This window comes from Nicotiana attenuata, unplaced genomic scaffold, assembly GCF_001879085.1.
Source record: "Nicotiana attenuata strain UT unplaced genomic scaffold, NIATTr2, whole genome shotgun sequence".
Lineage (NCBI taxonomy): Eukaryota > Viridiplantae > Streptophyta > Magnoliopsida > Solanales > Solanaceae > Nicotiana > Nicotiana attenuata.
Window position 1 is genome coordinate 557,077 of NW_017670573.1, and position 14,272 is coordinate 571,348.

General features: G+C 39.5%; 1 protein-coding gene across 1 annotated transcript; it reads left to right on the top strand.

The window, feature by feature from the left end:
• Positions 1-8,967: 8,967 nt before the first annotated feature.
• LOC109241124 lies at positions 8,968-12,037 on the top strand (the record flags this gene model as incomplete). The annotated part of the gene is made up of 4 exons (XM_019407845.1): positions 8,968-9,484; positions 9,803-9,922; positions 11,716-11,856; positions 11,927-12,037. Coding segments are annotated over exons 1-4 (889 nt in total), but the record flags the coding sequence as incomplete, so codon positions are not given.
• Positions 12,038-14,272: the final 2,235 nt, after the last annotated feature.

Genomic DNA, 14,272 nt, shown 5'->3' on the forward strand with positions numbered 1-14,272 from the left:
CTTGTAAACCCTACTTACAAGCCACTTTGTAATGACTCTATTACAAAGGATTCAACTCAACTAACTTGTGGTACTCTCACCACAAGCCACTTTGTGACTCTCTAGTTACAAAGACTTTGACTAACTTGTGATATTCTCACCACAAGCCACTTTGTAATAACTCTATTACAAAGACTTCAATCACTCTAGCTTGTAATAACACTATTACAAGCCACTTTATAACTCTCTAGTTACAAAGACTTTAACTTATGACTAAACCTAGTCACAACATAAACTGGAGAGTTTACGGATTTTAGGTTTCCTAAAAACAGCTTCTAAAAAGCAAGATAGGAGTTACAATGAAGAACAAATAACAAAGACTTAACAAACCTAAGGACTTAAGATATCGTCAATCTTGGATCCGGTCCTTGAGGTTGAAGCAGCTTTGTTCNAAGATATAGTGGGAGTCGTACCTTCAGTAGATATAACTTAGGTTAAAACTATCTTTTAACTAGAAGTTGTCAGGACCCACCTGGATAATGGGGAGTAGTTTAAGACCTTTTAGACAACAAATGTAGTGGGGGTAATACCTCTAGAGGATATAACTTAGGTTCATAATTATTAGAAGTTGTCAGGACCTCCCTGGATAATAGGACTAATGCTTTCAAATTCTTATAATAGTTGGTAGAATAATTCAGTTTAACACTCACCCATGTGCCCAACTACCAAACTGGGGCAGAAAATTTTCTTTGTTTGTTTGTTTTGTTGAAGTCAGGAGCCCACCTGGAGAACAAGGGAATACTTTTCAAGCTTCAGCAGTCAGGCGCCCACCTGGAGAACAAGGGAAGTACAATTCAGATTTTAGCTTTTAATTTTTAATATTTGATAACATGTTGTACCCAGTCACCAAACTGGGGCGAAAATTTTTCTTTGTTTTTGTCTATTTTGTTGCAGTCAGGAGCCCACCTGGAGAACAAGGGAATACTTTCCAAGCGTTGCAGTCAGGAGCCCACCTGGAGAACAAGGGAATGCTTTTCAAGTTTTAGCAGTCAGGAGCCCACCTGGAGAACAAGGGAAGTACAATTCCAATTTTAGCTTTTAATATTTGAGAACATGCTGTACCCAGTCACCAAACTGGGGCAGAAAATTTTCTTTGCTTGTTTTGTTGCAGTCAGGAGCCCACCTGGAGAACAAGGGAGTACTTTTCAAGCTTCAGCAATCAGGAGCCCACCTGGAGAACAAGGGAATACTTTTCAAGCGTCAGCAATCAGGAGCCCGCCTGGAGAATGGAGGCATATATTTCAAATTTCAGCAGTCAAGCATCACTCGGAGGAATGGCAAAACATCGCCGATCATAATGCAAGGCAACAACAAGGATTCCATCAGAAGAATATAAATTCAAGGCAACACAAGAGCAAGTTTGAAGACATAGATAGGACCTTTTTGTAATTCATAGCTTAGGCTAGCTTCTTTTTATTTTGACACGGTGTAATAGGGAGGTCAGTAAGCAGTAACAGCAGTAGCAGCAACAGTGAAACCACAGCTTCATGGTAGTCCCAGCTACCAGATCTTCTTGAACTACACTAACCTGATTCCTTTTTAGCCAAGGATATGTAGGCAACCTCGGAAGCAGGGTGCGGTCAAATCTTTCAAAAATGCTTCGCACGGAGTATTCAAATGGGCAAAAATCGCTCGTATCCGCTCACTTATCTTTGCACGAAAACTCTTCGTGTTTCCGAGCAAAGAGGGGCAGCTGTGAGCACGTGATTTTTGCCCTATATGAATCACTCCCAGAAATTCAAAATAAAATAATTGTTTTCAGTGTTTGCAATTTTTGTTATATGTTTGCATTCGTTTGTGCATTTTTATTTAAAAAAAATACAAAAAATGTGTTGCATGTGCATTTAGGAGTTAATTTTGCATTTTAGAATTATTTAGTAATTAAGTTGTGTTATAAAAAAGAAAAATAACAAAAATAGTCACTTTGCACCCTTTAATTTTAAGTTTTGATTTTCGAGTAGCTTTTATGTAATTTATTAATGGCATTAATTATTTAAGATTAGTTAGTATTTTTAATGAGTTAGTTTGGTTTTTAATTTAATTTAGGATTTTTAGTTTTAATTTTATGAAAAAATAAAATTAAAAAAAAAAGAAGAAAAGGGAATAGAAAATGAAAGAAAGAGAGTCTTTAATAAGAGACCCCAATTTTTGGCCAATCCCAAATCAAATACCAGCCCAAACGGATTCCCAGGCCCAAATGCACCCAAACCCGGTCCCCCCCCTCCCCTGAAGTCCGAACGATGTCGTTTTTGTAACAGCTAACCTTGGTCGTTGATCTCTGATGATCGGACGGTCCTGGAACTGGGTGGATTTTTATATATAAGTGTCCGAAAATCCCCCCCTACCCCTTCCATCGTCTCTCATTTTCACCCTGTCAGAGACCCTGCTCGGAACCCTAGCCGCCCTAAATTTCCACCACCTGGAAACCTGGCGGCGCCACCCCATTTCACCCCAAATTAACACCAAACAATCCCCTCATCTTCCTCTTCCTAAACCCCAAAGCAGCTCATCTCAAATCTCTCTCAGCCTGTTCGAATTTCAGATCCAAAATCAGACTCAAAAAACTTAGTCGCTCCGCACAGCCTCAAATTGGTACAATTTGAGGTGCCCTGCCTTGGGTTTTAAGTTATTCTCTGATTACAAAAAATTTCGAATCCTTTGAGGGAAAATGGCTTGATCTTGTGTTGAAAAGGCTTTTGAGTTCAGGTTGTGTTGAAGGAAACCTTTACTGTTTCATTGAATTCATGGAGTTTCATTGATTCTCTGATTCATCCTCAAGTCTGAAAATAGTAGTTCTTCATTGATGAAGCTAAAATGATTTGAACTTGGTGTTAAAACTTGATTCCAAGTCTGTTGGTTTTTGTTCAAGTGAAATTCCCTCTGCTGAGTTGCTATGTATCAATTCTGGGTCTGAAGCTGAGGTTTAACTGATATTTTGGTTGACTGGTTGTTGCTGCTGACTTATTGCCTCCTTTCTCTGTTCTGTCCATATCCAGGTATGCTTTCGAAATTGTGATGGAGTTGAAGCTTGCTTGAGTATGAGAAGACCTGTGAATATGAATCAAAAATGGAATAAATAAATCAGTTTTTGTTTAACTATTGTGTAATTTCGTTTCGTGTTGATGATATTTAGTTTAGTTTATTGTGGAGATCTGTAGTGAAATACTATTTGCTCTAGATGCTAAATTCAGAGTTTACATGAGTATGAGATATTCATGTTTTGGCCTAGTAAGACATGTGATAATCATGGACTATGATTTGCACTACATGGTTTAGATGTTTTTATGAACCTTCAGAGAATAGGAAAACTTCAAAGAATGAAATTAGTCACACTGTCATACTGATTTAGTCCTGGAATTGTCTTTTGAAATTGGCTTTTGAAATTAGTATGAAATCGTATGAATTCACCTTTCTGAAATTAGTTTTACAGAATTGCAGGGTGATTACTTAGTGTTGAGTGTTCACAAATGTTATCTGTTCATTCCCTTCTTGAAACAATTAAGTCCTGAAGCTAAACGGTATCATGGTTGTTCTGAATCAGTTTTCGGCATACTTCATTTTGCTCAAGATTGATTTGGGGCATTTAAGCCTTCGCTTACGGGCTGATTATGTCGTTGCCAGGATTTAGTCCTGAGTCTTTGGTTTTTGCCGCTGCGCTTTGTCGCTGAACTGGGCTTTCTTTTGGGCCTAGTTCAAGGCATGTAGAAATCAATAATTTGGCAACGTTTGTAACTGGTGTTGAGCTCCTTTGAGCCCAGATTTGAGATAAGAGCTGACTAATCAGAATACGTTTTGTTATCATGAGGTCTGCCATCGTTAATGTCCGTTAAAAGTCTTTGCATGGGAATGTGACCTATTTCAATTGGAAATAACCACGAACTGGTTTAGATGGCTGAGAACCGGGCTGGGTTCGTTGGGTAGCGCCTGAATCTTTTCTTAAAAAAAATAATAAAAATGATACTTTCCTTCGGCTCTCAATAAGTACATTAGACCATGTTTTGAGTAATTGGGAATCCTGAAGCCTTCTTTAAGAAATTAATGTATTTTAGTGAGGTGCGCCATGCCAAGCCAAAATGTCAATTGCGTGGCCCTCATTTTAATCAGCTTTAACTCAACATTAGATTTCGAGGTGTGCCATTTAGCAAATTCCATGGCCCTCGCAAAGTGCAAACGCGTAGTTGCTTTAGGCACGTTAGTTTAATAATATTACCTTCCTAAATACGGGTGCATATTTATGTGACCCAAATCCAAATCCCAACGAAGTCGAAATGTGTCAAAAATCGCGGGTGCATTTATGTGACGCGGTTCGAGACGTATTTTCACGGCGTTGCAATTCTCTTAAACTAATAATAGTAAAAGCGGCTCAAATTTAAAAGCACATAGATCAAAACATGTTCTAAAATCAGATAAATAAGCCAAATATGACAGTTGAGCGACCGTGCTAGAACCACGGAACCCGGGAATGCCTAACACCTTCTCCCGGGTTAACAGAATTCCTTGCTCGGATCTCTGGTTCACGGACTGTTAATAGAGTCATAATTTCCTCGGTTCGGGATTCAACCGGTGACTTGGGACACCATTAATCTCCCAAGTGGCGACTCTGAAATCTTAATAATAAATCCTGTTCCGATTGTCCTTTAAGTGGAAAAACTCCTTTACACCCTTGCAGTAAGTTAAAAAGGAGGTGTGACAAACTAGGTGGTTTTAAAAGAAAGAGGCTTTTGAGTCTGCTTTGCAGAAGAGTAAGCAAAGTATTAAGAAAAAGGAAGAAGAGGTTGATGAAATAGGGGGAAGCTGTGGTTGATAAACACATTCCAGTGGTTGAGGTTGATAAAGATGCTATGGAGGAACCTAGTTCCTTAGTAAAAAGATTTACAAAAGTTTGTGGTTGAGCAAGATGTGTCTTGAAAAGTGCCATTGTGGCTGCTGCAAGCAGGACCTGGAAGTTGGGTGAAATATCTAGAAAACAAAAGCGGGCAACTGTGGGAGTACCTGGTTCAATAAAGACCATTCCAAGTGATAGTGGCCTTAGGCAGGAAAGTCTGAGCACTCAGAAAAGTCTTGATGGGTTGCACGTTTGCCCGACAATCTGGGAGATGGCAGGTATGAGACAAGTTCTGAACTTAGGCAACTAGTGGAGAACCTGCGGGAGAAACTGCTTGACTAACTGTTGTCTGCAACTGCCCGCATGGACCTAGCTCTCAAAACCATTACTGCCTCCTCTTCCAAGCCTCCCTCTTCTAGTGCCCCCCTAGGATCCTCTCCGTGGCCAGTTATTTTTTGCTCTGATGATTTTGTGGCTCTTGTTTTTCTTTTTGTTTGTCTTTTTGTGCTGGCATGTTGGATTTCATCGTTGTTGCTCCTGTTGAAACAGTGAAATTTCCTATCAATAAAACAGCTCTTCTTTTGCTTGTACAATGCTTGTTTTCCCTTTTGCTTCTCTTTTCTATCATGATTGTTTGCACATATGTGGCATGAGTTAGCCTTGTTGGACTTCTTTATGCCTTTTTGTCTGATTATGTCTTTTTGTTGATGCCAAAAGGGGGAAGAATAGAGTCAGGGGGAACATATGCAGTTGCTGGTACCTTATCTGGTTAAGTCAAATAGTCATCAATGTTAAAAGTTTGTCATCATCAAAAAGGGGGAAATTGATGGGCTTAAGGTCTTAATCTATGTTTTGATGATCTAACAAACTTTCTGTATGGAACCAGATAAAAGACCAAGAATGATAGTAAAGTGTCAGGGGGAACATATGGGAAACATGTGTAAGTAAGGGCATAAAGTCAGGGGGAACATGTGTAAGTAAGGGCATAAAGTCAGGGGGAACCTGTGTTCTCCTATTATTCAATCTAATACTCTTATGGGTTCCTCACGGTAGTACAAAGTCAATTGGACAAAGCTGGAAACGAAGATTCTGCCGCACTGCACTGTTTCCAGCGCCCACTCATTCTCTGACCAACTAAAGTGCTCACGTCACTTCAAGTGATGTAATCAAGGTGTACCTACAATGAGTTTGTACAAAACACCATTCAGTTGACTCAACTCAAGACAATCTGGGCAGTGTGCACAAGAACCAGATCAGGAACTTGATCCCTTGGTGCTCCCCTGATAGAAGTACAAGTCAACTATACAGCTGGAACGCAACTGCAGAAAGTGACTGTCCGCAACTGTACAAAGAGGAACACAACAGGGACCTGGTCCCTTAGAGTTCTCTGACAAAAGTACAAGTCAACTATACAGCCGGAACGCAACTGAGTGATTGTCCGCAACTGTACAAAGAGGAACACAACAGGGACCTGTTCCCTTAGGGTTCTCTGACAGAAGTGCAAGCCAACTACAGCTGGAAAGCAATTGCAGAAAGTGACTGCCTGCAACAGTGCAGCAGACAGTGCAGCAGCCACTTTCCATTTAGATCACCATTGAGATTGGACATCACTAAGAATGTCTTGTGTAGTATAAACCTTATGCAAGGTACAAGATTCAGGTTCAACGCTGGCAAAATGCAGAAAAGGAAAATATTCTCTCAAGTGTTCAAGAACCTCTCCCAAGAACAAAGCTGCTGCAACCTCAAGGACCTGATCCGAAATTGATGATATCTTAAGTCCTTAGGGTTGTTGAGTCTTTGTTATGTGTTCTTCATTGTAACTCCTATCCAGCTTTCTTAGAAGCATTGATTAGGTTGAGTCATAAGAAAAATCCTTTGTAACCGTAGTGTGACAAAGTGGCTTGTGGTGGAAACATCACAAGTTAGTCAAAGCCTTTGTAACCGTAGTGTGAAAAAGTGGCTTGTGGTGGAAATACCACAAGTTAGTCAAATTCTTTGTAACTAGGATAGTTATAGAGTGGCTTGTGATGAGAGCATCACAAGTTAGTTGAAGTCTTTGCAATAGAGTTATTGTAAAGTGGCTTGTAATAGGGAGATTGCAAGTTAGTGAAGTTAAAAGCCTACAGGTGTGGGTCGTGATTTTTTGATCCCCTTGTGTGGGATTTTTTTACGTAAAAATCCATGGCCTTATTTACATTCAGCTTTACTAGCATTCACTGCAGAACCCGATAAAGGACCAGGTACTCTGCTATTTGGTGGACTCACACAAACTTAACACTGTACCAAACTGATAAAGGACCAGATCCCTATACAGTTTGGTTTATCAATACTTTCAGAGGAAACACATAGAGAACCCGGTTCTCTATATTGTCTGGTGGACGCACAGTTTCTAACAACAACCATATAGAATTAGTGAAAGGGTTGAACAAAGAAATTCAGCAGAAGCATATTAGGACAAGAAAATCACGAGAAATCACAAGAACCCAAAGCAAGAACACAGTCAATATACCAGTACCCAGAAACCAAACGAAGAACATCAGAAAATTAGGGTTTTCAGTACAAGCGAGTTAAGGTTGTGGCAAAACTTACAAAATCAGTCAAAACATATGAGAAGCAGAAGATCAAACACTAAAAAAAATCATCAAACATTTTGTAAAAACAAATTCCGGAAACCCAAGTTTTAGAAAAAGATGAAAATCATACGATTCTTGTAAAGGATCTCAAGGTTGTTGTAAAACTCACATGAAACAAGTCCAAATCATCTCAGATCTGTACAGATCTAAGAGGTTCAGAAAAAGAAATTAGGGTTTCGAAGAGAACAACACAGAGGTGAAGAAACATGCTTAGAAACTTATAGATCGTAGTCAATATAGGACGGTCTTACTCGGAATCACATTGGAATGGCCTGACACAGGCGAGAAAGGAACCATAGATGCAAGCCAACTAGCCCTGGTCCCTTGAGGACCCTGGAGATAGCAAGAATAACGTGAGAGAGGCCATTAGAGGCCTGGGAGGTGGTGAGAAACCACCATAGATAGCCATAGGTGAGTGACGGCGAGTTCAGATTAGGTTTAGGGTTTGAGAGCATTTGAGAGAGAAGAAGGATTTCAGGGAGGCAGACGGTATAGAATGATAGGGTTTTGGGGGGTCTTTTGGAACCAGATAAGGAACCTGTTCCACATTTACAAGACCTTAAGATCACAAGGTTCCAACTTGGGATATGGCTCAACTCTTTAGAGTAGAAGGAACAACTGAGGGAACTGGTCCCTACCAGTTCTCGAGGTGACTGTACGACAGTGCAGCAGTCAACTTTCTGTGGAAGGCTTTTTACCTACCTTGATTACATCATTGTATGTGAGGTCACACATGTATTATTAACATCAAGGGAGTTAAAACACATTCACTTGAACACTTAGAGATTTCACTCAAGCTTACCTACGTGACTATCCAGTGAGAAAGTTTCAAGTGCTTCAAGATCAAAGAACAAAACAACTACGGACCAGTTCCCACATCAAGTCATTATATGTCCTTAGTTGAGTTGGAACTTTGTAATAGTTCTTCAATTGTATTTCCTACTTAGCTTGCTTAGAAGCATTCTGTAGGAACTCCTTTGTAAACCTTAAACATGTTTGAGTCTTGGATAGAGTTAGTCAAGTTGTAAAGTCTTTGTAATAGAGTTATTACAAAGTGGCTTGTAATAGAGTATTACAAGTTAGTGAGGGATTAAGAGGTTAATTCCTAGGCTGCATAGATTGTAATCTAAAAGTTGCTCAGTAGTGAAGTTGAAATGCTACAAGGGTAGGTCGTGGTTTTTAATCCCGTTGAGCTGGGAATTTTTCACGTAAAATTCCTCTTGTCATTTACTTACTGCTGTGTGCGTATGTTCTAGTAGAACAGATAGACCTGGTTCTCTGTAGAGTTTGTTGGATCCTTATATTCTATCAATTAGTATCAGAGCCACGTTCTTTCTATCAGGTTAACACCTAGAAAGGATCCTCATGGCTGCTCCTGCAAACTTCGAAGAAGGCCAGTCTACTTATAGACCACCTAGGTTCAGTGGACAGTATTATGGATGGTGGAAAATTAGGATGCATGACTTCATCATGGCTGAAGATACTGAGCTATGGGGTGCCATATGTGATGGACCCTTTGTCCCTACCAAGAACCTTGGCGATGCAGCTGTAGCCATTCCCAAGACAAGGAAAGAATTCAATGATGCTGATATAAAGGCCATAGAGAAGAACTTTCGTGCAAAGAAAATTCTGGTGTGTGGCATTGGTCCTGATGAATACAATAGGATATCGGCATGTCAGTCAGCCCAAGAAATCTGGGAAGCCCTTCAGATACCTCACAAAGGAACAACACAGGTCAAGCAATCCAAAATCGACATGCTCACAACTAAATACGAGCACTTCAGGATGAAAGATGATGAATCTGTCCAAGATATACATACCCGGTTCACCTCCATCATTAATGAGCTTCACTCTCTTGGTGAAACTATTCCAAGAAACAAGATGGTTAGAAAAATCCTAAATGTGCTGCCCAGTTCCTGGGAAAGCAAAGTGAACGCCATTACAGAGGCAACGGAATTGCAGGAGCTAACTATTGATGAGCTTGTTGGCAATCTAAAAACATATGAAATGAAGAAGAAGAAGAAGAAGAAGAAGAAGGACAGTGAAAGAAGAGATCCCAAAAGGGAGAAGAACCTGGTCCTCAAGACAGAAAGCAATGATTCAAGTGGTGAGGATGGTGATATGGCATACCTGACAAGAAGATTCCAGAAGATGGTTCGCAGGAATGGAGGCATTCCAAATAGGGGAAGTTCTAGCAAGCCAAAGAATTATGACCTCTGTCATAAATGTGGCAAGCCAGGGCATTTCATCAAGGATTGCCCTCTCCTAAAGCAGGATCAGTACAAGAACAACTCTAACAAAGCAGCCAAAAGGAACCTGGTTCCTGATAAACGCTTCAATAGAAAAGATGTCGTTGACAATGTCGTGAGACAAGCTCTTGCTGCATGGGGTAATGCGTCAAGTGAATCTGGAGAAGATGATGAAGGTAATAGCTCTATGATGGAAGTAGAAGGTGAAGCAACCGAGTATGCTTCAATTTTTGCTTTGATGGCCCAGTCTGATGATGAAGATGACGATGATGATGAGGTAAATTTTCTGGATGTTCAGAGAAATCTGAAATCCTATTCTCTTAAGAAACCCATGTCTTTGGCAAATGTGTTAATTGACGCTTATCATAGTCTTATAAATAACTGTTAGAAACTAAACGTCCACCAGAATATATAGAGAACCAGGTTCTCTATGAGTTTCCACTGAAGATACTGATGAACCAAACTGTATAGCGATCTGGTCCTATATCAGTTCCCACAGTGCTAACTACTAAACCAATATGTAAATGAGACACATGATAAGTTCCTACTGTATAGAGAACCAGATTCTCTATAAGCTCCCACTGTAAGCAACAGACTGTAAAACCAACCAGTATAGGGAATCAGGTTCTCTAATTGTTCCACATTAGCTCGGCAGTAAGTAAAGAACACAAAGGATTTTTACGTGGAAAACTACCACACAAGGGGATCCAAAAACCACGACCTACACTTGTAGGCTTTCAACTTCGCTAACTTGTAAACACCTATTACAAGCCACTTTGTAATGACTCTATTACAAAGGATTCAACTCAACTAACTTGTGGTACTCTCACTACAAGCCACTTTGTGACTCTCTAGTTACAAAGACTTTAACTAATTTGTGATACTCTCACCACAAGCCACTTTGTCACTTCCTAGTAACAAAGACTTTAAACTCAACTAACTTGTAACAACACTATTACAAGCCACTATGTAATAACTCTATTACAAAGACTTTAACTTATGACTAAACCTAGTCACAACATAAACTGTAGAGTTTACGAATTTTGGGTTTCCTAAAAAACATCTTCTAAGAAAGCAAGATAGGAGTTACAATAAAGAACAAATAACAAAGACTCAACAAACCTAAGGAATTAAGATATCTTCGAACTTGGATCAGGTCCTTGAGGTTGCAACAGTTTTGTTCTTAAGAGAGGTTGTGGCAAACACTTGAGAGAGTATTTTCATTTCTGATTTTGCAAGCCTTGGGGAGGAATATCTTGTGCCTTGCACCAGGTTTATACTACAAAAGACATCACCTTAGTGATGTCAAATCTTGGTTAGTACATGCCTCTTCTCAATGGGAAGTGACTGCTGCACTGTCTGCTGAATTGTTGTGTGTACAGTTGCAGGCAGTCACTTTTTACAGTTGCTTTCCAGCTGTACAGTTGACTTATACTTCGGTCAGGGGAACACCTAGGGATCAGGTTCCTAATCTGCTTCCTGTGAATCTAAAGGCACACTGCCCAGATTATCTTGAATGATTGTACCAAACATGCTTCAGGTCCTTTATCTGGTTCTCTCGTGAAGTAAGTTGTTTTATCTTCCTTAATTGTATTTATACGTGTGTGACATTACTTACAATGATGTAAGCAAGGTAGGTAAAAAGCCTTTCATAGAAAGTTGACTGTTGCATTGTTCATGTGCAATAGCGTGTGCAGGCAGCAACTTTCCTGCTGCAGAGTTGACTTTATACAGTCTCTTTGGGAACTGGTAGAAACCTGTTTCCTCAGTTGTTCCTTCCACTCTGAAGAGTTGAGTTATATCCCACGCTGGATCCCAACCTGGAACTTGTGATCTCGAGGTCTTGTGAATGTGTAACAGGTTCCTTATCTGGTTCTGGATGGTAAGTTTGTTAGATCATCAAAATCTAAAGTAAAGTACCTATGCCCAAGGTACTTGTATCCTATCAATAACAACGATGCTTTAACAGTTGAATTAGGAGAAGTAGAACAGTCTAAAGATGACATAGTAGTAGTTGCGGTTGATTTAAGGGAGATAATTGAGAACCTGAAGAAAGAAAGATATGATCTTATGACTGTTGTGGTGGACCTAAAAGAGACCATTTTAGAATGTAAGTATGGAAAAAGATGCCTTGATTGAGAAAGTTGCTAGCATTGAGCATGAGAAAAATGACCTTCTAGTGGTCGTAATGGATTTGAAGGAAACAATTGGAGAACTTAAAATGGAGAGTAGGCCTGAAAATTCTCAAAAAGGAAAGGAAGTTGCAAGCGAGACACACATTAAGCTTAAAAGTGAGTTAAATTCAGTGAAGTCTAGTCTGTGTGCTGAGCTTGAGAGAAACAAACAACTTCAGGAAGAACTAGATGGAGTGAAGAGTGATCTTGAAAAATCACTCAAGTGGACCTGGTCCTCTGATGCTATCACTCCCATGTATACCAACAATGGGGAGAAACAGGCACGAGATTGGGTATCAAAGGGAAAAGATTCCCTACAACCCTCATAGCAAGTACGTTACTGTACCTGACAATTGGCTTTGCACTCACTGTGGTAACAATGGGCACCTGAAAGAAAACTGTAAGGCCAGATCTCAGTCACAGCTGAAAAACAAATCTTTTGCTGTAAAAGTAACTACTAGCAGAGAACTCGGTCCCTCATATAAAACGCATAATGCCTGAATGGACCAAAAGATCTCTTATTCACCCATTTCTTCATTATAAGGGGCCCAAATTAGTTTGGGTTCCTAAAGCTAACTCCTAATTTTTCTTGTGCATGGAACATTGAAAGAAAGCAGCCTACAATGATACATGGATAGTGGCTTCTCAAAACATATGACTGGAAGTACAAATGATTTCCTTTCACTTAAGACCCTGCAAGGAGGGAGTATATCATTTGGAAATGGCAAGAAGGGATACATTCTGGGAGTCGGAAGTATAGGGAAGTCTCTCTCTCACTCAATTGAAAATGTGTACCACATGAACGGATTGAAGTACAGCTTGCTAAGCGTTTCCCAAATCTGTGACAAGGGAAACAAGGTGGAATTTGTGTCAAAAGTCTGTACAGTCACAAACCTGGTGTCTGGTGAGGTGGTGCTAGTGGCAAAACTATGGGTGTTTATCGGGCGGGCTGGGACGGGTTGAACGGGAAAAACTCCAGCCCGTTCATTTATCGGGCGGGCTGTTTAGCGGGCTGGGATAACGGGCTGGGGGGGTTGGAAAATTTCAGGTTATTTAGGGCCCGTTCGGGTTCGGGCTAAGCGGGTTCGGGCGGGCCGGGCTACTATTTTTTTTTAAAAATTAAATCTTGCTTTTCTTATTCAATGTTATTGATACTTAAGTATTTGCAAACTTTTAAGGCTTACAATTAAACTTTGAAGTTTAAAGTTTAAAGTTTTAAATTTGAAATTTGTATTTTAAAATTATAAAATTGAAATTAGAAAGTAAGTGGCAAAAAAATTATTTAATAAGACCAATAGGCAATATGTAAGGAACAAACTCTGAAGGCTTTCATTTTATATTTTTAATACTTCAAATTAATTTGCAAGTTCTTTTTTGATTTTTTTATTTTTGGACTTTCAAATTAAAAGTTTACAACAACTATAAAAAATAAGAAATAGTACATCACATATTTTGCACCATTTTTGTAAGTTCTTCCATGTCAACATGAGGTTCTAGGTTTCTGGCATTGGTTGAATCGGAACCATAAACCATTATATCTCAAATTTCTTGGTCCTCCTCTTCGTCTACCTCGTCACGCCCTTGATTTCGCGGTTTTGATCTTATCCAATATTGAAGCACACTAGAATTTCCAAAGCGTTACTGCCCAATGAATGACGGGTATCTCCTAGCTGCTGCTTTGCTTGGCTAAATGCGCTCTCTGATGCAACTGTTGAAATCGGCACATTTAGCACGTCTCGAGCCATGGCCGAAAGAACAGGAAATTGATTTGAGTTGCTCTTCCTCCAACCCAGAGGTAGAAAATCCTTTGTGAGGGGCTCTGGTGACTTTTGCAAGTAGAATTGGAGTTCATCAATATTCCTGCTACTGGTTTGTTGATTCTCTCCTAGTGTAGACCAAATCAGATAATCTTGAACACCATCATCATCATCCATAGTTGTTCCAGATGTTGAAGGATTAGTTGAAGGAATATTTGCATCTACAACCGAAGAAGCATCAACAATGTTAGCATAATAATTACATAAAGTTTGTAAATGTGTGTGTAGCTCAGAAACACAAGTGTCAATATCAGAAGTTTCAGTTGGTCCAATATCCATATAAGTATATAAAGCTCTAATTAATTGCGACACTTTATCATTTTGACAGTAGGATTTAAAATAGCACCAATCAGGTAAATCTGGGGAATTGGGTAAAAATATTTTTTAAACTTATCTAGCATAGATTCAACAACAGTACCATATCCTTCTTTCTTCTTCAAATTATGTAGTAAAAGAGAAATTTCAGCAATATGAACTAAACCATTTGCAATAGCAGGATAATAAGCTCCAGAAAGCTCAAGTGTAGCCACATAAA